General features: G+C 42.7%; 1 protein-coding gene across 3 annotated transcripts; it reads right to left on the bottom strand.

Annotated features, from left to right (window-relative positions):
- Window positions 1-176: 176 nt before the first annotated feature.
- SNX8 (sorting nexin 8) lies at window positions 177-23643 on the bottom strand. Of its 3 annotated transcripts, XM_035549234.2 has the most exons (12): window positions 23446-23540; window positions 22573-22654; window positions 15532-15722; window positions 13395-13512; window positions 10421-10542; window positions 9981-10061; window positions 8860-9020; window positions 8317-8449; window positions 7160-7228; window positions 6195-6344; window positions 5642-5791; window positions 177-4898 (listed from the first exon to the last, which is right to left on the bottom strand). In XM_035549234.2, exons 2-12 carry the CDS (start codon window positions 22604-22606, stop codon window positions 4785-4787), a joined length of 1323 nt encoding a protein of 440 aa, XP_035405127.1. In that variant the 5' UTR covers window positions 22607-22654; window positions 23446-23540; the 3' UTR covers window positions 177-4784. The 3 variants fall into 3 exon arrangements, with proteins under 3 accessions (XP_035405127.1, XP_035405126.1, XP_035405128.1); XM_035549233.1 differs by lacking the exon at window positions 22573-22654 and having other exon boundaries at window positions 23446-23643; XM_035549235.1 differs by lacking the exon at window positions 15532-15722.
- Window positions 23644-27782: the final 4139 nt, after the last annotated feature.

Below are 27782 nucleotides of genomic sequence, written 5' to 3'. Positions count from 1 at the left end.
AAAAATAATCCAGACAAAATCCCACCCAGGTTCCAGCAAGTCCGTGTCACAAAGCGCAGTCACCCACGGCTGCAGGCTCTGCCACATGCCAGCAGCAGGTGACCTGTTCAGCCCAGCTCGGCATGGTGGGGAGTGAAAGATTCAATCAAACTGCTAGAAATAACACATCACATCTGTAACTTTATACAAGGTCTTTTTTTTTTTCTTTTAAACACTTTTACAAACACATATAACACTTACAGATAGAATCTTGGAATGTAATATAGGATCTGTAAACATTTCCAGTCTACCAGCTGTAGTAATAGTTCTTTAATTCCTGCATTTGGATAAAGTGCTTCATACATAAGGCTATTTGAGCAAAGCAAAGATACAGGATATTCCAGGCAGGCAGAATTCATACCCTCTGAACAAGATTGTTTCTTCTCATCTCCCTCCAGCAGTCCTGAATAATTTATACCAATCAAAAATGCCTTTCTTCATATGCTCAATAAGCCACAGGTCAGACTTAAAGGATAAGAGTTAACATCTTATACTCTTACCTTTCCTTTTGTGCTGCACAGTGACTTATTTACAGAGTTCTTAATACCTCTGCTTCTGACGTAGCAGTAAGGGTTTCTGACTGTTCTAGTGGAGAGAATGGCTTGAGGCAAGCAGAGGAGAGAAAATAAGCACAAGGGTATAAGTTGCTCGTAACAGGATGTAAAACCTTACTGCACAGTAGGAAAGGGAGTGACTGGCAGCTGATACCTGTTATGTTCCCTTGATTTATTTCCTGGTGGAAACTGTAAATTGCATGGTCAAGGGGGAGCAAATTACTTTCTATTCCTCCAGGAATTTAGGTAGGAAAAGAACAAGTGTGGCTCAGGCCTGCACTTGTATTTGCTATCCCCTATTCTCAGGTCAGTTCAGTCCTTTTACGAAGATACTTCCTTCCACCAGCACTGAATTTTACCTCATGTCAAAAAGTAGTGACTATTTATTGTTCCTGCTGCAGCTGTGGAGACTGATTCTGTCCCCAGCTGGTGCTCGTTGACTTCTAGGAACAGCAGAAATTGAAGATTGTGAATTAGCCTCTAACAAATTCCAGGAATTACACCCTTGCATGATCAAAGTAGAAGAGTAAAAGCGCTGGAATGCAGCAAGGTACTGTTGAAAATGTGTTAAAAGGAGCAAAGTTCAAGGAAGATGGAAGGAGAGGGAAAGAAGCAAAGACCAAAGTTGTACTGTAAATCTAATAGGTTGGGAAGCTTTTCAACACATGGTATCAGTCAAAAAGCCTGTATATTGCCACTTCACAGCTTAGAGCAGAGGTGACCTTAACAGTGACCAAAACAAATAGCCCTTTTGATAAAGACATTTTTCAGGCTCTCCACTGTTTACTACCCTGGTATCTCCACGATATTTGACAGAGACACTGACAGAAAAAATTGGAGGCCTTTTCTCTAATTGTTATTTTAAACACAAGGAAGTCACCATGAGTTCAAGCTACACAGAAAGCTTCCATCCAAGAAGGCACGTTAACTCTTTGGCGCTACATCTTACATTTATCAGTTCTTGGCTAGGCAGCACACGCTCTTCAGGTAGGCTTATGGGTTGCTTAGTGTTTATTGCAATCTACCCTTCTACCAGCAACGGGACCAACAACTTAAGTCTTGTTCTCTCCCCTGTATATAGCTGAACTGTTTGCTGCAGAGGGCAATAGCATAGAGGTAACGAGTACTGGCTCCCCTACATGGTAAACTAGGATAGATAGAGAACTGAAAATAACTCGATTGATTCCCTGCTACATTCCTCTAGAGCAAGGAAGCTGTACTTGACGCTGCTCTCCGCAAGTCTGACGCATCCCTAAACTGAACAGGGCAAGTACAGCAAGGAAATCCCTCACCTACTGAGGTAAACATGATACTGCTAGTTGCACACTGACCAGTCTCCCAGAGGCAAGGTTTGCAAACGAAGGGTTGCATGAAACAGTGTGCATTGTTTAGGAATGAGACAGAAGCTTGACAGTGCTGTATGAAATAAACGCTGAAAGTGCCATTAGCTGTATCAACTTTGAGAATATTAGGCCTATGTTCTCAAAACACTTGGTGAACAGATTGGGGAAAAAAAAAGCAAAACAAGAAAATCCCACCCCCAAACTGTTGTCCTCGAAGAGGCAAGGGCTGACAGTGGAGGAGTGGGTGTTTTCTCAAATCAACGTAATTCCAGTTTTTTACAGGTCATGCGCTCTATGCACATGGATAGCAGTCTGTGCATTTGAATTACAGAATTTTTGAGTTAAAGAATAATTGCTTTGAAGGAGAACAGGAAAGATAAGTTAATTAGTCTAAAGCCCAATTCTTTGTTTTTGTGTTTATGTTTTGTTTTTCTGAAGTCTGAAATTGCAACTTCTTTTTCTAAATGTGAGAAGTGCAATGTTTCATTCAGAACTTACGAAGTACTAGCCCACGGAACATACCCTGGTCGTCTATCCCAGCCAAACAAGAAACATAGAAAACATCAGATCTTCCTCCAAAACATACAGCATTTTCTCAATTTGACTGTTCACATCAATGAAACAAACCTTAATAAAGGATGTGTACTAAGACAAAGCAAGTCACAGTCTCTAACCAGCCAGCACCTTCTATAGATGGTAGGAATGAAGAGCATCCAAAAATACATTAAAATGCTCTTTGCACTTTTAACCACAAACAATCTTCCTAGTCAAGGCAATGTCAAGCAGGAAAACAAAACAAAACAAATTGTGCCATTCTTGAGACAATGTCTCATTTGTTATTATACTGCAGAAACATTTCCCTCCCCAGCCAGTTTGCTCTGGCTTATGAACAGAACCTCTTCCACATCACTTTGGGAATCTTCAGGAGAGAGAATCAGATCTGTCACAGCCATGTGCAGTTAGTGCCTCAACGGACAAGGCCAGTACGTAGGAGGAAAGAGTCGGAAGAGAGTTAACATTTGAATTGCTATAAAAAGCTCTTGATAGTGTATTCTGAGCAAGGTTGTTAAACCAGGCATCCTACACACTTCTTAAGGCTCAGCACCCAAGAAATTCACCCACATTAAGTGCACTTTACCACGTATCGGGGGGAGGGCTGTATATAGTGGATATGCTTGTCTCATGAATCTGGGCAAATAGCTTATCATCTTACTCCTAAAGGAAGAAACTAACCCATAATTTCCACCTGGTCTAGGAAGATCTTCATGTTGCATTTAATTTTCTAAACAAAAGACAAAAAGAAGCTTTTGTGATTACAGGATTTAAGTGATTTAAATATATTTCCTACTACTGAAAGTACCCCCAAAAGGGAAAATACTGTAACGGTTCCAGCTTAACAGCGAGCATTCATCCCTGTTAACAAGCTTCCTCTTTACCCACTCAAAGAAAATGCTAAGATGCCAACTCTCAAATTCCCCTTTGACAACTCATTTGGTCCCACAGAAGGTAGGTTCAGGGGAGTCCTATTCGTGTAGAGTTTTGTTGCACACGTTTGCAGTTTCTTCACTTATCAGTTTCTCTAGAGGATATGCACAATTTCCTCTACAGTAACATGACATGCAAGTTCTTCTCCCCCCTGCCATTTCCCTCATGAGGGAAAGTCACTGGAGATACAAAGTGAGACATGGAAAATGTTTAGTCCCTTTATCACAGTCAGAAAAAAAAAAAAAACACATTACCGAGGACCGTGCTCTTTTTAAAGAACTGTCACTTCAATTGTCTTTTCTTCACACACCAATGTTATCTAGAGCCAGAAAAGACAGTAATATCCTGATAAATACTGATTTTTGCTAATCAATTTCATCAACATTGCGTCCCAGCCTACTGGTGTAACTGGTGTTAACAGGATACTTCATCTGATACCAGACCAGAGCAAACACCAGCCATCGGGTCAGCAGCTCTCCAATAGCCCTAAACAGCTACTCAGCAGATAGATGTCAGAACCTCCAGAAGAAAACAAACAAGCTACCCTGTAGCTGTTCTGCTTGTGTAATAGGAGTGGTTTACAATTAAGGAGTGTTTCATTCAATTCTCTTCTCATTTATGCCAGGCAAACTCCTCTGAGTTCCTGAACCCAGTCATCTTTGGCCCCAAACTGAAAAATGTGAGCAAGTCCCTAGGCTGCCCTGCAACCACGAACTGAATCAACACTGACATACACTGGGAAAATTGCTGTGTCACAGCGGCACTGACCTCTGCCCAGCTGGGTTAAGGAATCCAACCACTTTGTTCATGGTTTTTTTTGTTGTTTTTGTTTTTCGCTCAAAAGCCTATCAGTAAGAAATCAAATCCAGACAACTATCAATGGCATGGCTTTCAGCTTTCCTTATGCACATATGCCTCTAACACAAGCCCTCCCAAGCTTAAAAGGCAATCCACCCCCCTTCTGTAAGCAAGTGCTTCAGATATCCTGTTCATCTCAGTACTTTAGAAGTTTGTCTGCATGTGTGCAGATAAACATCATTGGAGGGCTGTTAGTACAAGACGCAGAGGCAGCAGCAGTAACGCTGCAGCCCTCACTGCACCGTGTCACATCCTGACCCTGTGACGAGTGTCTTTTGGATAACAAAAATCAGCTCTGCCCCAGAGCGTTTCAAAATTAAGAGACTGTCTTTACGACTGTATGTTCTGCCCCACATCCAGTCTGTCTAAATCAGAGAGCAGCTCAAAGCAGCAGTATTTATAAAAAAAAAAAAAGCTGTTTGGAGGATCCATTCTAACATCTGGAGGTAGAGGTCCCACCCCTCCCTTGATTGCACTTCTTGCTCCATGCTAGATGCTCAGAATATTAATTGGAGAAGAAGTTTCCCTCTGGAGGTGACAATGGTGGAGTTGGCATATTGCTAGATCCCACGAAGAGACAGCTCAACTTCGGCTTCAACTCATTCCAAACTTTACTCATCTGTGGGGAAAAAAGGGAGAGAAAACAAACAGACAACAAGATAGGTTATTATCTCACCACATTGTATTTTAGCAGCAATTTCAGGATACTCAAAGCCACAACACAAATTTCCTGAAGCACTTTGGAGAAGTCCAGCGGACCCAGACTGCCCCTTTTAGACTGGTGCTACATTGACTGAGCAGAGACGGAGGGGAAGCTTCCCATACCTTGGTCGAATTCCTTCACTGAAGGAAAGGAACAAACTGCAGTTGTAAAAACTTTTCTAATACAACGAACGCAACAAAGTCTGTGCATGGGGAATGTTGAAGGTCATATTTAGGGATTAACAAAAGGGAGCTCTTAGATTTAAAGAGCAAACAAGGAAGTTCTTCCTTGTCATATAATTCCTGTGTAGCACAGCAAAAAAACAGATTCATTTAGCAAGCACACATCATTCATTACAGAATTGCTAGTTATTTAACAGTTGGGTTTTTACCTTCTGGGTAAAGCCACACACAGATGAGAAAAGAAAAAAGAAAACAACAAAAAACTTGCTATAAGAAGATGCAGTCTTTTTTAAAAGGGTGAAAGGCTAGCCTTGATCCTCACTCCCTATTGGAAATATCTTAGGTAACTTATTAAGAAGTTTTAAAAGATCTGAGCTGGACAGATGCTTAGAGGAGGAAGACCCGCAGGAAAAAATAAATCAGTTCAAAATTCTCACTCATATTTTGGGAAAAAGAGCATAGGCCAGAAGAACTCACCTCTTTGTGACCCTGGATCTGGGAGTTGACAAAGGCCCCCAAGATGTGAGAGGTGAGAGGCAGATAGATGTGGATGAGCTGTGTTTCCTGATGCAGGCAATACAAAGAAAAGTAATTCCGCAGCTCCATAGTTAGGATAGCATTTTCTTGCTGAAAGAAGAGGAATTCAGTGAAATACAATGCCAGGAAGACAGTGCCAAGGAGGTTCACTTGCAGCAGGAGAAAACAGCATTCCTCACCACTCTGGCAATTCAAACACCTAACAAGAACCTAAAAAAGCAGCGCCTGGACCCATTTGATAGGACAGCAACTGCACTTTCCATCACGCAGACTGCTGCTTTCCACACCTCCTGCAAATGACACGTTGCCAGAGAGCCAGTAATAAGTATAGAGGAAAACAAATACATTTTCCTTGAAGCACAGCAGGTATCTCAAATTACCCAAAGTACGAGTTACCATGTCTAATGGCTTTCTGCAGATATGACTGAGCGGCATAGCGGTGTCATTACAGCAGTCCACTACCACCATTTGCTCTCACAGGTGTCTGTCCTACCTCCACAATCCGAGACTCCAATTGCTCCACTGATTCTGGTTCTTTGTTCTGCACTGTGGCACTCATCATCTGCTTCTTCATCATGCTGTACTTATGCAATGCTCGCTGGTGCTTGTGCAACACCCCCTTCTCATGCCTTTCACATAGGTCCTTTACAGGAAAAAGAACAAAACCAGGTACTTAGTGGGAACCGGGCAGAGTGCTAAGGGACGGCAGGCAGAGGCAAGCCAAGTACATCAGGAGCACAAACACATCATCACACTTCGTAATTTCTCCGCTGCGGATTTTTGTTTCTATTTTCAAGAGGGTCAAAAAAATGTTGTCAGATGGGAATTCAAGAAACTGAACTGCCACTTAAGCTCAGTGCTACGGGTCCAAGCAATCTGGAGCATCACTTCAGCCAACGTTTTGGATCTTATCAGGCCACTTATCTTCCATGACCTTCTCAATATTAAGTGCTTGCAATTAGTCATAGTAATAGATTGCCAGTGCCCTTCTATTTCAGTCCAGGCCTGGGAATGTCAGGAGCAGCTGCCAAGCACAGTTTCACTAGGTGCTTCTAAAAAGTGCATTTGACTGTGAGATTAATATCAACAGAAATGCTTTCACTTGTGACTGAACTCATGAACTGTCTCCATGAGCCTAGCAGTAGCCATTTAATTCACTGTTTTGACTCAAAAGCAGCTAACTCTGGAAAATGGTTAGCTGATCCATGTAATTCAAGCAGTCGTATTTCTGAATTTCTTGCAGGGTTTGCCATTTGGCAAGATCTCATCACAAGAATAGCTGATCAGTAAGGCTATAGAGCTAACTAAGGCCAACAGCCACTCCCCTCCCTCTGCCAGATGCCCAGTGTGCCTCTGAACTGGCCTCACAGTTTTCCATCTAGTTGGTGTTACACCCTCTAAGAAGCACAAGCTTGTTCTAAACAACTTTTTCATTGGCAGAAGAACAGCAGAGCTCACTTTATAAGACTGGAGTAAATCCAGGAAAAGGTTCAGCTTCTCCACCACATCATTCTCTTCCTGTTTACCCTAGAAAACAAGGAAAAAGTACATTTTATGTAAGCCTGGCAAGAACCAACATCACAGCTCTTCACATCCTTACACCACGCAGGCCCTCCACAGTATTCCCCAGGGCGTATCAACGGTTACACAACTGCATCAAAAATCTTTCAGATGTCACAGTGGCATTTAGTCTTCAGTCTGCAGAACAAAGATCAGACTGGAGCAGGAACAGCTTTTCCAATTGACTGATCATTATAACAAGAGGAGTTAGTTTCACAGTCCTGCGTGTGTCAGTCCTTTCAGCTTTCTCTGCCTCGAATTTCTTGCTTTTGCAGACTTCTCCAATCTTTCATCTTTCCTTCTTACGAGATAACTAATCCATTAAATCTATAAATACCTGCATGTTCTCCATAATAGTTCATGCATCAGAAAGCACAAATGAGACACCAAGCTAAGTTTCACCACTTTATTTTTTCCTCCTTTTTCTAAATACTGCCTTTTCTTCCTATATCAATAGAGCTCTCTGGATTATAAACTGCAGAAAAAAAGAACCAGTCCAACAGATCTATAAAAGCACACTAAGTATTTTAACACCAGGAGATGAGAAGAAGACAAAACTATTATTTTTGCTTCCCAGACTGTCACGATGTCACATCATTCTAACAGCCATTATCACGCTGTACGCTTACACAGGAATATGACACTTCTGTCTGAATGACTTTCATGTAGTGTTTAAGTAACGTGAATGTCAAAACTTGATTCTGAAATTCTTCTGCATTCTCTGCAGCAGGTAAAAAAGAGAACGCAGGATTTTTGGACAGCTCAGTGGAGCAGTAGAACTTAACTTGTCCAATAACCATTTAAAAGGAAAAAAAAGCAGGCCTTTCTCTCCACCCCTTTGCCCATTATATTTTTCCCCATTTAAACACAGTCCAGGTTTTTCATTCGAGCATGAACAAGCAGGCTGGCGGCTGAGGATGCACCTTTGGATTACTATGTCCCTTTTAAACTTTTTAATTGCCTATCCCCACAGAAACTGTGATTCAAGATGAAACTAAAGATACTAGTGCACCCTCCTCATTTTACAAAAAGTTAAAAATAAATACATAACTCACCTGCTGCACTGCCTTATCTGCCAGAAGTGCAAATTCAACAGATAGACCCTTCAAGGCTTGTTTCAGAGTCCCCCAAGTGCTATTGTTCAAAGCAGCCCAGGAAGGAAGCGGTGTAGTGTCTGAGCCTAAAGCACTAGGAGAACAGAAATTAATGTTTAAAACTAGGAGACAAACTCCACCAAGCACATGCACTAATTTGCAGAAAGCAGTTCAGAGTTTCAAATGTCCAAACAGGTCACAGTGCAGAGCTACTTCTGCACAGCCACAGAAGTAGTGCTGTGAATATACTGGGGGAAGAGGTAACATGGTCAGTACCTTAACGTCAAAATATTGCACTTCATTTTTGTTGGTCTATGGAATGCAACCCTAGAGGAAAGCACGCATTTTCGTCTTTTGCAGTAGGAAAACTTGATTATAACCTACAGCATGCATTGAAATACCCATTCTTACCAGACCGTTTGCAAGTAAACCTCACAATAGTTTTCAGTTATGAAGCAACAGCAGAAATGTTCACGTTGGCAAGTCTTCTTTCTCCCAACCTACCTTAGCTCCTTTCCAAATATGAGGAGATCTGAGGCATTATCAATGGCTCGAGAAGCTATCCTCTCTGCACGGTCCCGAAGCTTGTAAAAGCTATTGTAAATATTTCTGATGAGTTCCCTGCTGGCAGCAAACTGGGCCTGTATGTCAGCTGGAAGGAAGTCCTGAAGAAGTGCAAGAGACATTACTAGTGGATGTATCAGATGCATACTCCCATACCTTAATTTTAGGCACATCATACAGTCAGCAGAGAGACAGACTTCTCTTCTGCACTCTCCTTCTCTCTCCACCCTGCAGCAACCCTGAAGAGATCAGCTTTGCAATTCAGATCTCCAAGTCAGACGTCATACAAATACCCCTAACTTTCAGAGGTAGAAGGAGGTTCAAATACAGGGTGCAGACAGAGTTGGCAAAATCTGCAACTCTACTATGAAGTTAAAATGGGGTTTGTGAGGTTTCAAGCCCACAGGTTCTGATCTGAAGCTACTTAACTGCCAGTATTGCAAAGTCAAGCACGTACTGAAAGTTCAGCTAAGCTCTTTTTGACCTATGCATCACCAGTAAGAGCCTGAATTAAGCTCCGATTGCAAAATCTTCTGCTAGCAGTGCAGGAACCTGAACAACTACTCAATCTAAAATTGCTCAATGAGCAAAGTGAATGTATGCTTAAAATCTGCCGTAGCACTAATCACTGAGATAAGCAGATAAATGCAGAACTTCTGACTTCTCTAAAACAATTCAAATTACTCTCCCACAGGGAGAAAAATAAAGAACGATGACACGAACACACGTGGAAGATATCAATCTAGATATTAGCTTTTAAATGGTGTGGTATGCTCATTTGTTTGGTATGCAAATACAATTAATTAGTAAGAAACACATTCTGAGCAGGATTCACTGTTCAATCTTTCTCATGTTTGTGAACCACTATTTAGCTAGAAATATCGTGTCTTTAAGAGTCAAATATACTTTCTATAAAAATTACAAGTTTAAAAGTCTTTCAAACTCTGGAAACTCTCCCCTACCTAAGGTCTCTATCACCAAACAAAGGTTGTAACTGATTTACCCAGAGGGAAGAGCCATTTAAACTTGAATTCTATGTTGCAAGCAATACATATACATACCTTGGCCTGGGTTGCTAATCTGCAGGTCATAAATTCATCTCCCACTCCCTGGACCAACTCTCTTAGTTTATTCTGTACATCCTAAAGAAGAGACAGAATCAAATGAGCATGCAAGAACTAAATGAAACACAGGCAGTTCACACGGTTCTCTCGTATTATCATAGTAAGGCACAATTTAGCAGATACAGCTTTATCCAGGTTAGGTTTAGTTCAAGGGAAATCGTAACATGTATTCCCCTAAGAACAGTTACCATTTTCAAAATCCTGGCATCAAATGAAATTACATTCCCCTTTCCAGCTGTAGAAATACCTATTGAGAGAAAATGTTCCTCGTCATGGGGAGCAACAATGTCTAAGTCAAAAGCAATTCTGAACTCTGTGCCCAGGAAAGCAGTTACGGGAAGATGTGCAAACTCAGACTACCACTAACAAGTACTCACTGAGCCGCTGAACGACAGAAAGAGCTTCAAGAGCACATCTTCTGAGAAAGGAGGATGTCGAGCCACCAGGTTTATAAAGCGCTTCAGAGCTCTCCTTCTTGATTCTATGAATTCTCGGTCGGCTACCGGAAGGAACATTAAACTTCAATTAATAGACCACATATTACAGCTGCTCAGAAAGAGAAAAAAGAAAGCACTCAGTCCAATAATTTCCTTACACTTATAAACCTTGCTAAAGCACTTCAACAAAACCAAAGAATGGTCACCGGCACTCCGTTGGCTCTCTGAAAAACATCTTTTAGATTGACCACCAGGACAACAATTCCTTCAAGTGGTTCTTTACATCTTACCGAAGTCCTGCACTTACATCCCTGGGTGGATTTCCACAGGACGGGTCAAGTAAGCAGGACAAACAACTGAGCCTAAGATCTGAACTCTCTGCTTAGAAACTGTGGGGACGCAAAGATCTTTAGTCCTCTGAATGAATTCCGCAGGTGGCCTCCAAAGGAGACCTCATTTTGTTTGGGACTCCTGGGTGCTACTGCAATGCAAATCACACCGCCACTTGCCAGTTTCAAACTGATCATCCCACAGATGATTATAGTTCTTGCTCACTATTCTGAAAAGCTAGCTTCAGTGTGTTTCACCCTCAAATGTGCCTCCTCTGCACTTTTAGACATTTTGTGGGTAGGGGGAGAATAAAGTTGTGTTGTTGTTGTGTTTTTATCCAGTTGCTTCATCAGTATCAGCACCCATCTTTTTCATGCCAGACTTGTGAAAAGAACTCTGAAGATCTATCGGCATCACAGTCTGCAGTACATCCACCCAAAGTCTTTACTTATTAAACTAAAAGAAGTTCAGCTCATCTTCCTTCCTGAAGCAGGAAAGAGTTTCAATCAGGTGATACTGCTGCAAAGCAGTAAATCAGAGATGCTAGCATCTTTTCAGGAAAAGAGGAAAAATATATTAAAATAAATCTGAAGGAACAGGAAGTAGCAGAACTGAAATTAAAAGAATGCACAGGCAAACGGATACCTAAAATTTACAAAAGGTGCCTTCATGTTTAAGCTGGGAGTTTACAGGCTGCAGGAAGTCTCTATAATTATCTTTAGTAAGGTGATCATCAAATTATTTTTTTCATTCATTAGTGTTCCACACCTTGATTGTGGTTTGTTCGTACTTTAGCCTACACGGAGATTTCAGAAGTCATCTACTCGCTTCCTACATGATCTGTCCCAGTTTGCTGCCATCCTCCAAAACGAGCAGAGCAGACTATCAGCCTTCCTTCATCTGACAGACAGATGTTACGCCATGTTTTACCAAGACCTTGTTATACCAACACGGAGGTAAGAGAGTAACTTACTACAGGAGCGTACAAGTCAACAGCTTTATCCATCGGGCAGTGGGACTCAGGAATATGCAAGAGTCACACATCTACACTGATCTGTCAAATACTGCGCTGTACAGTTCCATTTATCAGAACATTAACATACTCAGAAACAAGAACTACCCATTCCATTTCCTTTTTCCTGTCTGCAGTTTCTATTTAACACCACTTACACAGCTTTTCTATATACAGAGTAACTGCACTAAAGGCAAATCACCACTCTCTGCCTCCACGCAGTTTCGGACTGTGTCAGGACTGTACTACTAGCGCAGTTTGGGAACAAATCCTGCCAGATTTTTTTTTTTAAACATTTGATACGTATGGGAAGAAACGCACCAGTGAACGCACAGAAGTATCAACACATCAGAAACGCCAGGAAATAAGCAACTGACAAAGTATATGTATTGGAAACTTCTTTCAAGCATCCTCTCTCCACCAAGATAAATCAGAGAAGGTCACTTTGCTCACAGGTGTTGCATGAAGTGGAAATTCTGGAAATTCTGGCTGAGAATACTGAAGCAGGCCAAATTCAACAGACTGCTTTTTGCAACCTCAAAAGAAAGGTCTTTACAATTCGCATTCCATCATAAAAAAAATATGACCATTGAAGCTTTTCAATAGTATTATTTTGCCTTGTTCTGGTTCGCTATAAACCCTGCTCTGTTCACTGTTTACCAATTCCTTTTTATTGTAGCAATACACAGACTCCTTGACTGAAATCAATTATTTTTTGAAACAAGCTTAGCAGCGCGGACAGGAGACAAACCAGTGAAAAGCTCGTTCTTCCACAGATAAAGCATAAAACAAGACAGAATTTTATACAGATATGCATCATTTTAAATAATAAAAGTTTAAAAACAATGCCAGTATTTTCGATTATTGAAAAATGTAGCAGAACGAACTTCAACATGCTTTCAGGCTTGGGATACTTCGTTGGTTTCTGTTCTAATAGCTACAATATACTTGAGTGAACTGACATTCCAGCCTCAGTTTTTAATTTCTGGTTATCCTACACACTGGCTGTTGTTTTTACACAATAAGTTTCTCTGCAGTCTAAAGCCTTATAATGTGTATTTTTTTTTTATGTTTAGTCTTCTCTCGCTCCAGAAAAACAATGGCATTTCCACTAACCTTTCCTATTCTGAGCACCTCACAAAACAGCACGCTGCGCTACATACTCGAGTTGTTCAACAGCACAGTAGCAATTCTACAAAAGATCGGATGATCATCACAAAGCACACATGATCATCATAACCTATTTTCCTAAAAATATGATAGCCAAAACTCTGCCATGCTTTTTTGTAGAATTACTCCTTGAATCTTACCAGAAAGGTTATTAGATACCAAGATGTATGGGGGAAAAAAAAAAGACACACACACACTGAAATTTTTGATTATGTTACCTATAAAGACTTCCAGGACAGCAATAATTCACAGCTCCAAATCATGCATTAAATTCTCAGAATTGTTTTCTGAGCCAAGCAGAAGCAAGGACATTCAATTCTTTCACGTACTTATTTTCATTGGTTTCATCTTGATCATACCCGCACCGCAACCCCTCCAGACAAAAGAGCGACCCAAATTTACCTCCCAGCATCCTCTTGGGTGGTAGTGCTGGCACCATGCGATACGGGAACTTCTGCAGCAGCATCTCGTGGAACACCACAAAGTCATTATATCTCCTGTAGACTGAGCATTTGAATCTCTGCAATAGAGGGAAAAATTAAAAAATCAATACACAGGCTGGACAATCAGCAGCATTTCCATTAATTTTCTACCATCAGCTGCACTGAAAAGAAAAGAAAGAAAGAAATCTCACAAAGAGGCTGGAGAAATAAAATATTCCTTATTTTTAGAGGTCTTGTGATGGGAAAGAGGGAGAGAAGTCTCTAAATGCAGCCACCCTTCCATTATGAATAGAGGTAACGTTCTTCTGAGAGTAAGATTTCAGGTAAAAGCGTATGCCACACTCCATTCACACACAAGAGGAAATGGAAAGGAGAAGTAGTTTCCTAAAAAATGGCAAATATATCTAAATCTGTAGTGGTTCTGCACTCCCACTCCCTCAAACTCCCCGTTCTTTCAAATTAGACAGAACACTTAGAACTAGTGCCAATACTCAAGTGCCCTAAAGAGCTCCTTTCTTGAAGTACTGCAAGTGCCTGCTTTAGCTCTTGGGAACTTTCCTTAAATCAGCTTCAGATCCAGAGGTGGCAAAACAAACTTAGATCATGTTAAGTATTAGCCCAAACGACTGACCTTTTAAGCGAACCTCATAAGACAAAGAGAAACCTTCTATTGATGCTAAATCTATAAACAAACATTTAAAGATCCATTAAAACCTTAGCCTTTAACTCTGCCTTTCTTAGATCAGTATGTAGAACAGACCAAGGAAACTCCTTTTGGAATGAATACCCAGTTAAGTGGCAACTACAAGGAGATAATTGAGAGGTAAAAGTCCTTAAAAAATAATTAAAAATAAAAGCAAAAACCAAAAAACAACCACTACTACTACACATTGATCTACTGAACAGCTAGTAAGAAAGACTACATATGACTATATGCATTCTCACTACTTTTGCATTGCACATCACGCACCCCTTACTCTGCTGCTATGAATTTTCAGAAATAAAGCAAGGAGACCTATAACTGGAGCACAACAGCTACAGCCCTTAGGGCCTCCCCCTGTCTGATTTGAAATCTGATGCTGATTTGTGTTGCAGATCTTAGATGAAGTGCAAAGCCAAGCTGTTTCTTCTCCCAGAAGCATGGTTCTACAGCTAGAACTGAGAGGGATGACAGCAACTGAAAGGAATTGGCAACGGGTTTCGTCCTAAATTCAATACCTAGAGAGACCACCAGGGTCTCAGTCCAGTGTCTTGACATTGCAGGCAGAACCAGAGCCCTAAGGAACCCACAGAGACACTCCCTGTCTGCCCTTTTCCCCCACACAACAGTCTTTGAGCAACTTACAGACACCAGCCTAAAGCCCCAGCCGTCACTGCAGGTAAGGGACCCAAACGTGATGCTGAATATCGACAACGGTGACCACAAGTTTGAGTGGTGCTCACTAACTGGTGCTTTGGTGGCCTGGGAGCTGCAAGTTGCTCATAGTCCATTTTGAATAGGACCAATTTCTTTCTTGAAAAAACACACAGAAAATCCTGGAGAGTTATTTCACTGGCTGTTCCATAAATAAGAAAAGATGCATCACCTTCAGTCTTCACTGATACCAAGAGCAGAACCTTGAGGTCAGGATTAGGGCAAGTAAACTGGAAGCGGCCTAGACTCTGCAGAAGGATTTGCAGTACCTTTTCTGTTTATAAAGGATTGCAGTTTAGCACTGCCAATACGATTTCTTCACAAGCTCTAAATAGTCTGAGATATGCAGTAGCAGACACCAATCCGTTACGGAATCATTCCATTTATGCTATACATCTGCTTTTCTAGAGAGCTCAGGTGGGTTAGCACTCCTAATGGTATCCGCTTTGCAGAACTAGCCGACTATGCATCAGACCTCAGCTACAAGCTGTATCATACTGCCAAAACGTAGGTCAAGAAAGCACTGGGCTGGTGCATTTAAAGCAAATCAATACAACCGGCCTACTCGAAACCAGCATCACCCAACACACCTATCAAATCAGACAAGACTTTGCCAAAAGCAACTGCGTGGACATTCCTGAGAAGACACATTCTCACTAAGAGCATTGCTTGTTCACATTACCTTGCTGGAAACCTCATATTCCACATGTTTCAGAAAAAGGCCCTTCTTCTCAGGTATAAGCTCCACCTGCACACTATCCTTGCTCAATAGCTCTTGTAGGGTGTGGGAAAGCAGCAGTGGATTTCCCTGGGGCGCCTGCATTAGAAATTGTTCCGGTTCCCTCGGTTCATTTACTGGAGGCTTTGCCAAATCTAAAAGACAAAAAGGGAAAAACAGTCCAGTAGACCCTGCAAAGATAAACTGAAAGAAGGAGCCTTAAAATATTCTCTTCCCTCGGTGCTCCTGCAGTGGTGCAACATGACCAGAAGAGCACCAAAGCCACTCCTCCCCCAGGAGGCTATGCTACTTCCCACACGTTCGAGACACTGGAACCTCCCTCTTCGCTACACCCAGGAGCGCTACCAATTACACCGAGTCAGAAAGCCATCTCCACGAAGCAAAAGAAGAATCACAGGCCAAATTTGTTCCGTGAATCAGCTAGGAGGCCTGCATTTCCTGTCTGTCCAGCTCCCACCACAGCAGGATCTGCCAAAATGAACGAAACCCTAGCTCAGCACTTTTGGATCCTGCCTATAACAACTCATGGAAGTAAAGAAAATGTGCTATTTTACTGCACTGCAGAAATCTAATACATTAATTTCACAGGCCATTACAAAGGAAAGAGACACTTTGCTTGACATAATTATATTAAAGTGTATGACAGTATGCTAGAGCATGCATGATTTGTGGTAATTTACTATGTCAATATGTTAAGTTCAATAGCAGGAGAACAAGGATCCTAGTAATGTCTACCAACAAGACAGTTTACTCCATCACAGCTAGCTCAGGAAATAGCTTCCAAATACATTGATTCTACTGCTTGTAGCTAAACAATACACAGGATAGGGTTATTTTGTTGTGGTTTGTTTGGTTTTGGTTTTTCCAGTGAATTCAGCTATAGCTGGATAGCTTTGGACAGACAGAAATCGTAACTAATTCTCAGCAAGATGCAAAAGTGAGTAAAGATGGCTCTAAGAGCATGGCCCTGGAAGGCAGGCTACACCAAAGAAGCGGAAAAGAGGATGATTTGGAATGCTCTCTTAATGACTGACTCAAGCCCACTATCTGAACTTGACTTCATAACTACATGTTGTGTGACTGCAAACACAGCTTACCCTGTTTTTACAAAGCTATCATTTTTTCCACCCATCTTACACATACGAAATGCCAGCAACAGGGTGAAAAATGTGGCTATAACCCTGGAATCTGTTCAACCCATACCTGGGTCTGGAACAGATGGGTTGCTTCCTCTCTGCATACATCTGTTTAAAAGGGATACTGTGAGCAAGTTCTTTTACAAAACAAGTTGTATCCACTGATGAAAACCCACCTAGAAAAGCTGAGCAGTATTAACCATCCCCTCCTTGCACATGTGTCGAAGTTACAGCCCTTCTTAAACACATCTAAAATTTTGATATCACAAAAAGACAGTAGCACTACAGAAGCAAGAAGTTTTCCTGTGAGCCTTGATACATAGTTCAAAAGGTTGGTACAAAGTTCCCTCAGGAAGATACAGATTCATAACCTTACCTTGACAGCCCTGACCTCCTGATAAGGATTTCCCACCTGTTCCTTCATGTGCTCAAGGCCCTGGAAAATGGGGAGGCAACCTCCAATCCCTCAGTTGCAGCCTTTGTTTTGTAAATGGCTTAAGGAAATCAAACCTAATCCAGGACAAATGACCTTATCCCACATGTCTCATCAGGCTCCAGATTCCTGCAAACGTGACTCAGAGAAGCAAGTCTTAACACCTCTGCTTTAATGGAATAATATATCCCCTATTAACCCCACCTACAAACAGCTTCTGAAGAGCTCCAGTTAATTACCAGAAATTTGTAGTGAAAACGCGAGCTAATTCAACGCTGACAAGGGACACTGCTGGATAAAGTGGTAACACACACATCTGTGTATCCACTTTTCAGACAGATGCTGAACTGAGAAAGAAAGGAATGATTTTCATGATTTTCAGATGATTTTCTCGTGTAGTAAAATCCTCCCACCTGACACTTGATGGTGCAGCACAGTTATAATAAACCATACTCCCAAGGGGAAGCCCTAAAAATACACACAAAGAGCAGTATGAAGAGCACAAGGCAGCCTCACTCCCCAGAGCAGCGGTTCTCCGGGTGCACGCCCTTGTAATTCTTGGTTTTAATTGCTCAAGACGCATCAATGAAATGCAATGTGACACGGGAGATTTTGTTATTTCTGCCATGCACGCACGCACACCCTGACAGAATTCCACAGTCCTCTGTAGTGCTGAACCAGCAGCTCACCTTTCAGAGGAAGTCACAGCAAGCCAGTCTCCCCAAAGGGGCTAGCCAAAATGCAGCCCACCTGCTTCCTGAGAGCAGTGCCAACCTGCACTAGCACAACACTCCTCCTGCCTGCTGAACCACTCTCTCTGCTTTCCGTTTTCCTGCTGGCCAGCAGACAAAGCAGGAATTTCATGGCACAAACTGCTCCCTGCTCTGGGGCTCGGCACCATCTGAACTACTGAAACTCCCAGTGGGAAAAGGTACGTACCGGGAGAAAAGACCAACAGGATGAGCTGTGAATCCTTCAGTATTTCATCTGTAACTCCTGAAATCTGGTGCATGATCCAAACTGTCAGCCCCCGATGTTGAGGTCTCTCCTACTCATTACAGAGACCTGAACTCACGTTACTCCAAAGACGAGTGCAGAGTGAAGCCCCACGGACAGATCTAGTCAAGATTCGATGTTCTTTCATCAAATCAGTCGTGCTGCTTCTTTCATGTCAAATGCTTTGCCACTTTTCATCAAGTTACTCTCTAAATTTGCTTTCTAAACTTCACCTTCAGGAAATACCTTCTTTTCTCAGCAGTTCACACGTCCGGCTCTTCCTGAAACACTCTGTAGCTTCTTTAGATCCCACCTTGTCTAAATATCTAAAGTCATACAAACAAGTCTGAATAATTAATGTTTAACTAATCATCTCTTCCACATCAACAAGACAGCTAGTCAGGGTGAACATGCACCCCCAAACACCGGTCTGAGAACACTGTAAGATTACTTTGGAACTGTTAACCTGGTCTGGAAAACACCATCCTGGCATTAACATTAACCCCGCAGAACAATGTATCCTTAAACTATTCATCAGCCCACCTTTCATTCTACTTACTAAAGAGTCAATTCAGAAACAGCCTCGAGAGTCCTGGCCAGGAATGGTGGATAATAGTGTGAACTCATTGGTATGAGCTCCTGTGTTCAACCAATACGAGGATTTACATGCATTGTAACAACACACTTAATGTTTCCCATCACGCACGCTCCTTGAGAACAGCTAATTTTGAAAACATTCCCTTTGGTCTCAGATCATCATCTAACAAAGTTTATATAAATAGAGCGGTAAATGAATATAGAAAGGAGGTAGGGAATGGATGCCCATACAGGGAAGCAGATAAAATTCAATCGGCTTTTTGTAAAAGCTATCCTTTTGCTACAGTAGAGTTTCTCAATCTGTTGTCAATAAGACATAAGGAAGTAGCCTGGTATAACTGAAAACAATTTAAAATAAAAGCTAAAAAGAATACACACGAGCAAACAGGCAGCAAGAAGACAAGAAATAGAAGTTTAAAGAAGCATTCAAAGCATAGCCCATTTTTTTTGTTGTTGTTTTATTGTAAAAGAAAACAACTGTGAAAACACTGCATCATTTTTTTATTTTTTATTTTTTGGTAAGAAGTCAGGTAGCCTTTGGACTGAAAGGAGCTGAGAAACTTATCCCGGGAACAACTGAAATAGAAAGCTACATCACTATGCCACACATTTCAAGCTGCAGTTAGCACCCTGAGCTCATGGCTCCCGTATATACAACCGGACAGCAATCTGCCCTCCGCAGAGTTACTGGGTTCCTCACTCAAAAACTTGTACAGCCATACATGTGTGGAATTTCAAGTCTCTGATTAGCTGCACACGAGTTTTACAGGCACACGTAGGAGAGAGGGGCAATACAAGGACTGGAAGCGTAGCTTGCAAATCACAGAGCAGATCTCCCTTCCCCACTGAGGCTCTGTCAGCCACATTTGGAGGGTTTATCTCTGCTTCACAGATGGCTGCCAAGCGTAACTCTGTATTATACTTGGGTGTTAATCCGCTAAATTTATTAGACACGCTTATATAGAAGATGTCATAGAATTACTTATTATATTTGTGGCAGATCTTCTATAAGCAGAAAGGAATCTGAAAGGAAGGAAAGCCTTTAGGAGAAATAACTAAGATTTCCTCCTCGTTATCACAGGCCACGGCCTTACGGAGTAGAGGTAATCCAACTCACAGGAAACGCAGGGGAGTAAAAGAACCATGCAGTTTTGTACACCGATACCTCAGATTTCCTCCTGGCAAAACTGAAGGCTGCTAGGCCAGGCATACTCTTACAGCAACGTAAATATAATTCATCAGCATTTCCCCTTCCTTTTTGTCTTCTCATGAAAAGCCTCAGGAATTATGGAAATGCCTTTCCCCCTTGTTCTGTCAAACACATTCCTCCTTAATTCCAGAACTCCCTTTCAGTGTCCACACCAGCTTCTCTAAAAGCTGACACAGACTTCAGCTACAACTTCAAGTCCATTCCCTTCCCCTTTATAAAAATAAAAAATAAAAAAACAATTTGAAATCCCCTAAAGACAAGGAAAAAAAAAAACAGAAGTCCCACCAAAAAAAAAAAAAAGGACTTTCTTCTTATTAAGGACATTACATATCTTTTTGAGACAACTGTATGCAACTAACATTTTATAAGGAACTTTAAACCACGCAGTTATTTAGAAAGCAATGTAAAAGAATCAGCCTACTTTGACCAACATAAGCAATTCACAGATCTATGTTCAACAAGAAGGAGAGGTCTGCGTTCCTTAATAGGTACAAGGAAAGTTATCTTACTTAGTTTCACTCTCATTAAGAGATGGTGTGATTGTGGCCTTCCTTCTTCCCAACATTTCATTTGTAAATACAAACCATCCAACGCCAAAACAAGATAAAGTAACATGTACTCTGTCAAAAGCCTAGACCTTGGAATACAGGTTCTAACATTTTGCTTTCCTCCTTAAAATCCCCAGCCTTCTCAGTACGCATATCAAATGCGTGTTCTGTGCTGGTCTGGGTTGTTTTTTCCTCTATTTTGAGGACGTGGGGATGATTCTGTTGTTTTGTGGTGGTTTGGTTTTTTTCTCTTAAGATTGCTAAATTTCATATTGCTATTCAGGACTTGGCGCTTTCCACAATGAAGCAGAGAAGTAATGTTACAACTCAAAAGTATTCACGTGAGGTATCTACGCTTTATTTAATAATAATTTAAAAAAAAAAAAGCTAGCATTTCTGCATTCCCCTGCAGCTATAGGCTTCTCAAAGTATCATCATCACATACAGCAGGCAGAAAGAGAGGGAAGAAAAAAGGCAAGTTACCTCCTTACAATGTCACAGATATGCGTGCCAGAACAGAGAACTAACTTTAAGCCTAGTGCCTTGCTCTTTTAACCGTGCTGCTAGATCAAGTGATTAATTAAGCAATTTCCCAGTCCGGGAATACAAGGAACACATTCCTTCACATTCCATCAGCCAGTCAGCTGTGCGGCCATAGTCCCAAGCCGTAGCAAATACAAAGTGAGATGGGGCTATACAATGAACTGAAGAAGTAACAGTATTAAGGGAGTAAAGTCCATTGAGGAACGTTCGCAAAGGCTACAGAGGCAGAAGTCAAATCCTGACCAGGACAGCTTTCTGCTCCCAGTGGAAGACTGCTGAACTATCCTCCTTCACACCCAGCTCTAGCAAAGAGGTTGGAAGCGTGAAAATTCAGGCACAATACATGCAAGTCTTCTGCAGGAAGCCTCCTTCTGTGACTGTAGTTTTCAGAAAGCCGTTAGCCACATAGCTATATTCCACCTAAATTCCCCCACAAGTCTTTTACAACAGCAGTTTGTCTTAACTATAAAATTGCCAAGTTCCCACAAACATCCCTTTCCAAGAAAACCCCGTCAGAAGAAATTTTCCTTTATTTTATTTCTTATCTTCCTTGCACATTTCTCATCCTCTTAATCACACTGGGCAAAAATTTGACCTAAGTGTTAAGTATTAAAAAATGACGTGCCAGTCCAGCCTTCGGATGGTCTTTTTACACATTTTATGTATACTGAACAAGGTCATTCATATCTCAAGTTCTGTTGAAAAGCTCCCATCCTTTTGTACCAGTTCGATGCCTGTAACTGCCCCATTTCTCTCCATCAACCCATGCCAACCCACTACAACTCCAAAGTTCTGGGGGCAATCCAAGTGGTTATGTTCAAATTCTACTGTCTGCAACTAGTACAGTGTTCCCTACCAAACCTCCCCACTGCCTGCACACACAGTTAAAGATTTTCTACTAGAAGACAAGGAGACACCCCCCTTCCTCTCCAGACAGCACACCTGGATTAGCTCCCTGCAGTCATTGCAAAACAGGCTCAAAGGGGAACAAGAGCCAAAAAAAAAAAAAGATCAATACAAGTAACTTAGCAAAAATTATTTTAATACATTAGACGTTATCTTATATTTTGCTTGTGTTAAAGTACTTTTAATCTTGTGAAATTAAGAATGTGTGTGTCCTGTTATAGGTGCACCTCAGCAGGCCCTTTCAGGATGCTCAGTATTACACGAGAGATTTAGATCCTACTAGAATACTCACTGACAAATTGCTGATCTCTGGAAATGTAAAGTATGAATATCAAATTCCCAAGATCACCAAACCCACAGCACGATGCTAGAAATTAAAAAGATGCCTCCTTTCACAGCATACTTTTATTTCACTAAGGTCATGAGCTGCTGTCTCTGTTTACACAATATAACCTCTGTCAAAGAAAGCCGAATTTTCTAAACAAGGCTGAGTAGATCAGTTATAGAAGCACCATCACTAGCATGGAAGTGAATCAGACCAAAACCACTTAAAGACAGCTCAGTTTTATCTCTATAAGGCTCCTGAAGCAGATGGTAAAACCGTAATAGACATACCTGAGTGAGCTCTCTCTTTGATACAGTAGGACATTTTTTCCACAAAGGCTGCTGCTCAATATCCCAATATCTTACATCAGTCCTGGACAGAAATATTCCAAAATAATTTATTTATTTATTAATGCGTTATCTGCATCAGGAGTGTCAGAGGCCTATCAAAAGAACACTTATACTGGATCCTGAATATAATCCAACCAAATCACCCTACCCTACATAAATATTAACTCACCTGTGACCCCCTACCAGCTTCTCTTTCCAAAGGAAAAAAAAACAAAACACGCAGTAATCGTCAGCGTGAAACTCCAGGCACTTGAAGAGCACTTCAGAGAAGCGTTTTCCTCTCAAAGTTTCCTCAGTTTAACCGAGTTTAGCGGTTACTCTTTCCTGACTCACCCCTGAGCTCCCCCCACGGCTCCTTTCGCTGCTGGCACCCCAGCCCCGGCTCGGCTCCGGGCGGCTCCTCGCTCCTCGGGCTGGGGCCAGCAGGGAGAGGAGAGGCAGCGCCCGGGACGGTTCCTGCCCTGCCAGCCTTCCCCGAGCCCCCACCGTGTCACCGAATGCACCAGGCAAAACCCAGCCCTGCCGGCACCTCCGACAGCGGCCGCGACTCGGGGGGCAAAGCCGCGGGGTGCCCCCTCAGCCCGAAACCTGCCCGGGAGGGGGGCTCGGCCAGCAAGCAGCTGTACGGAGCCGCCCCCCGGGGGGCGAGGAGGGCAAGGCGGCCCCTTTTTACCTCAGGTTTCGCCGGGGCGAGCAGCCCAGAGCCCTCCCGAGGAGCCCCGAGCCTCCCGCGGGGGGGCGAGAAGCGGCGTCCCCGGAGCCGGGCGGCGGGCACCGGGTGCCGGCGGGAGGCAGCCCCACGTCGCCCCGTACCTGTGGCGGCGGTGCCGGCGGGCGGCTCGCCCTCCATCGCGGCAGCCCTCGGTCATGTGAGGCCGGGGGCCGGCGGCCGCCCTCCCCTTCCTCCGCAGCGCGGGCGGAGCGGCCGGGGGAGGCCGCCTCCCGCCTCGGGGCCGGGGCCGGGAGAGGGGCTGGGGGCCGCCCGTGGTGGGGTTTGGGGCGGCCCACGCCGCCTCCCAGCGGCCGGAGTTCCGCGGGAGAGCCCGGGCCGGCCCCTTCCTTCTGCGGCTGTGGCGTGTCCGAGCGCCTCCGGGCACGGGAACGGCCCCGTGGAGGCCGAACTCAAACGTGTGCTTCGGCTCCCGGGCCTCAAGGTCGCCGGGCTGGGGCTCGGGCGCTCAGAGGGGGAGCAGCTTGTCCCCGCTGCTGCTGCAGGGCTCGGAGCGCCTCGAAACCGCGCCGGGGTTGATCATAAGTCTTTCAGACATCTTACAGAAGTGATCGGCTCACACGCCTAATGCAGGCTTTATTCCAAAATCGATTTTTTTTTTTTTTTTCGTCTGGAAACTGAGAAGGGCGGTGGATGGGAATGTGAACTTCCAGGCAGAATTCAGTGTGCTATGTGAGGAAATAAATTGGTGGTAGTGGTAATAAGGCTGTCCTTGAAGGCATACAGCAAAGGGGGCTGGACTCCACATTGCAAGTCAGATAACATACACCAAGACAACTTTTTGGTGTGTTTTCTTAAGTTTTTCCACAGCATTTAATTTCTGCTGCAATTCAGTCAAGCAATTGGGATGTTTCCTATACTGAATATTTTTTTTTACACTTTGGATGCATTTAGATTTTTATGAAGCATTACTGAAGATAAATTTGTTTTTGTTTTTATTCTCCAAAGGAAAAGCAATTGCAGCATTTTATACTGTGCACCAGAAGGAATGCACGAATAAAAGTAAATACGGTAAAAGCAAACATGGTCCTATTCAGGAAAGCATAGAAATACAAACATCTGAAATGCAAATACATTTTCTAAAACTGCCTAAAATACGAATTTCAGGCATGAATGCCTCCAATTTAATTGGCAATATTTTTTTCCACTTCTTTTACGCTCTGTTAATCAGGAACGATATGGCTGACGCTGGTAGAAAATAAGATACATGTTTTGCGCAGTGCTTTTCCTGAAAACACCATCAAACAAGCAAGACACAAAAGTTTGTATAGATTTTGGATCTCCAGATTAAGATGCTACCAAGCCATAATAATGCTTTATGTTTCTAACATCCAAAGTATTAGATTCATTTACTAATTAATGTTCCTTATAAATTTTTGGAAGATAAACAATTATCTCCACTATATGCAAAGAGAACTAAACCACAGAAAATTATAGTCAGAATTTTTTCAGCTGTCACTACAATCATAATGCTTTCCCTTGAAATTTTTCATGCTGCTACAAAGACATGAATGACTTGACTGATTCTCCTTCTCCTTCTGCCTCTTCCCTCAGTGCTATTTCCCCGCAACCATGGGTGCGGACTAAATCCATGTATAAAATTAAGAAAGCATGGCATTATTTACGCCGAGAGGCCCTTCAAATCATGTTTATACAGCAGCCGAGTGGAGAGTTTTGCAGGCTCAGCACTTCAGAAAACTAAGCGCTACACATTTTTTCCCCTATATAGCATTTTTTGAGAAAATGAATGAAGGAATCAACATGTTCTCATTGAGCTATAGATCTTTGATTGGTCTGTACTTAAGCTAATAGCATAACTATTTATTTGGTATAAATAAGATATTCTACACTGAAGATTGCTTTTGCAATCCATGGAAGGAGTCTTGAAGAAAAATACTGTGAATGAAATAATTCAATTGCTGAAATAATTTTTGAACAGGGCCAGAAAGATTGTACTTGACACAAGTTATTGAACTCTTCCATATTTATTGTAAATGCAGCGAAAACTTCTGGAAAACCTATAGCATAAAGAAACTATCATCACTAGAGAAAGAGCGAGCGTGTGTCAGCGGCTTCCAGGTAACAAATGTAATGCAAAAGTACAGGACTATGTGAGGCCCCAGTCTTGCAATGGGTCGTTCTGTGTATGTTCTATCAGTATTAGGAAAAATTTCATACAGATCTTAAAAATAAGAGCTTCCTTACTCTTTCAGAATTCAGTTTAGGAATCACTATTTTCAGCTCCATCATCCTCAGATCACTTGTACTTAGCAAAATACATGAAGTGTTTCTGTTTTGACAACTGTGTTACACAAGAAGTCGTTCTCATTGGACTTCTTACCCCAAACTTCCCATTGATTAGGATTGTTGCATGTGGAATACTTACAGGAACAAGCTCCAGCTGCCAGACAAAATCTCTGGCTTTAAAAGTTGTTCCACTCACCCTCATTGCTGAGTAAGGACTGGAATACAAAGAATAGCAGTGAGATAGCACACGGGCTGAAGGGATTTGAAAGTTTTCAATAGCAGAAAGGAAATTGAAGGAAGGAAGGAAGGAAGATAAATCAAAATTTGCTGTAAAGTAAGAGAAAGTGCAAATAGCAGACTTTGCAAAGACAGGAAAGTCAGACTGAGCATTTAAATTCAGTATTTTACCAAAGTGATTGTAGAAGAAGAATGTAGCTTGCAAACAGGAAAAGTAATATGGAAAATTGCCTTTTCCAACAATACAGGCACCGTGAAGAGCGGTAAACCATAGGTGAGAGTCTGCATTCATGCACTTAGAAGGGACATATAATCTTGAGGATCCAGCTGGGACCCCAGATTGAACCACAGTATGTCCTCGTATTTGGAAAAAATATACTTGTGATGGCAGGAAGAGCAACAGCTTTCTCTTTACTTTCACGCATCAGTGCTTTTGCAACTCAGGAAATAAAATGTCTGGTCAACTACCATGACATAACGGGGTGGGGGAAGTAACAAAGTGCCAGTCATCATTTCCATTCACGAACATTGCCCATAGCTTAAATTTGGAAGTGACACGCTCAACCAATTACATTTGAATAGAGTGAGGGTGACATCTTGTGACTAGCTGATAAATTACAAAGCTGCTTTTTTTTTTTTAAATACCTTCTCAAAATTTTATCAGAATATGAAAGATACTGCAATATAAAATATGCATTATAAATTCAAACTACTAACTGCAATACCTGTTCTGCTCTTCTCATGAAACTTTTATGCTGGCATTCTTGTTCTGAATGTTTTGATGATTTGAAAGTAAGCACTACGCCAAAAAAAAAATAATGAGGTGTTCATCTTGGAAGCAAATGCACATGAACTATTATTCCTCAAGCACTGTTCTTTTTCCACTAAACCCTTCATTGAAACTTCCGGATGGTATCCAAGACAAATTTCAGATTCTCTTCACTAATTTGGGTATGTTATACTGACATGCCTGCTGGAAAAAAAAAATCTGTATTTTTGCATCAGCCTAAGAGCCCTTGAAAGCCCTTGAAAGTAATGATTTAATTGATAATGAGGGTTTGGCTGTCTCAGTCACTTTGCTAGCCAGTGTCAGAGAAAAGAATATTACCAGTGTAAAAGTCACACTAAAACGCTGGGATCAGCCAAGGTAACGCTTCCGATCACTGGAAAACATTAGAAAGGGCTACCTGTCGTGTCCCTCTGGCCGTACCCCAGCACTGACAGACCACCTGCGTGAAACCAGGCTCACCGTCCCTCTGGAAGGCTTCTCCCACTAACCAGTGTCACGGCAGCGGTGTGGCACAGCGAGCACCATTTTTTACCTCACAGACGGTGCGGGACAGTGAGTGCCTGTTTTTGCCTCACAGAAAAACACCGTTAAAAACCACCAAGACCTTGTAAGCACCGACACCACTCTGGAAGACGGCTTTTATATTCAACTCTCAGCGGGCCTGGCGGTGACTGGGGGTCAGACGGCAAGTCTCTGCCCTCCCTTCAGCCCCCATAGATCCCTGGGGTCCCCTCGGGGCTCCCCTCAGCGCCCAACCGGTGCCCGCCATGAGGCGAGCCGCGGCCCGCGCTTCATGTGGCGGCTCCCGGCGGGCCGAACCACGCGGCCCCGCGGGGGGGGTGCCGCCGCCCCTCAGCGCTAACGTGATGTCGCCGGCCCCGCGCCTCCCCCTTTCCCATGGGTTTGGTAGCGCCCGTGCACTACGGCCAGCCTTTGGGCGAGCCCACGGCGGGCGGTTGTAGGGGGGAACGTGTGGTGTTAGGCTGGGGAAAGCGGGTGGGTTTCGGTTCAGCGTGCTGCTGCTGTCTGCATAGAGTTGGACTGAGAAATGCGGTGAGGTGACAGAAGCGCAGGGAGGGCCTTCATCCGCCCGGCTAACTGCCGCGGCGCCTCCCGCTTCTCCGCGAATGGTTCGGCCGAACCCCA

Source organism: Cygnus atratus, chromosome 15 (genome assembly GCF_013377495.2).
Source record: "Cygnus atratus isolate AKBS03 ecotype Queensland, Australia chromosome 15, CAtr_DNAZoo_HiC_assembly, whole genome shotgun sequence".
In the NCBI taxonomy this organism is placed as follows: Eukaryota; Metazoa; Chordata; class Aves; order Anseriformes; family Anatidae; genus Cygnus; species Cygnus atratus.
The sequence above is the reverse complement of the archived record's forward strand: the minus strand, read 5'-3'. Positions and strand labels throughout refer to the sequence as shown.

Excerpts from the sequence above, each read along its gene's own strand:
- SNX8 (XM_035549233.1), bottom strand. The coding sequence starts at position 23,482 with ATGGAGGGCGAGCCGCCCGCCGGCACCGCCGCCACAG. Across the intron at positions 10,062-10,420 it reads TTCTGTCGTTCAGCGGCTCA|GATGTACAGAATAAACTAAG; the intron begins GTGAGTACTTGT and ends TCTCTTCTTTAG. Across the intron at positions 4,899-5,641 it reads AGATCCAGGGTCACAAAGAG|ATGAGTAAAGTTTGGAATGA; the intron begins GTGAGTTCTTCT and ends TTTTCCCCACAG.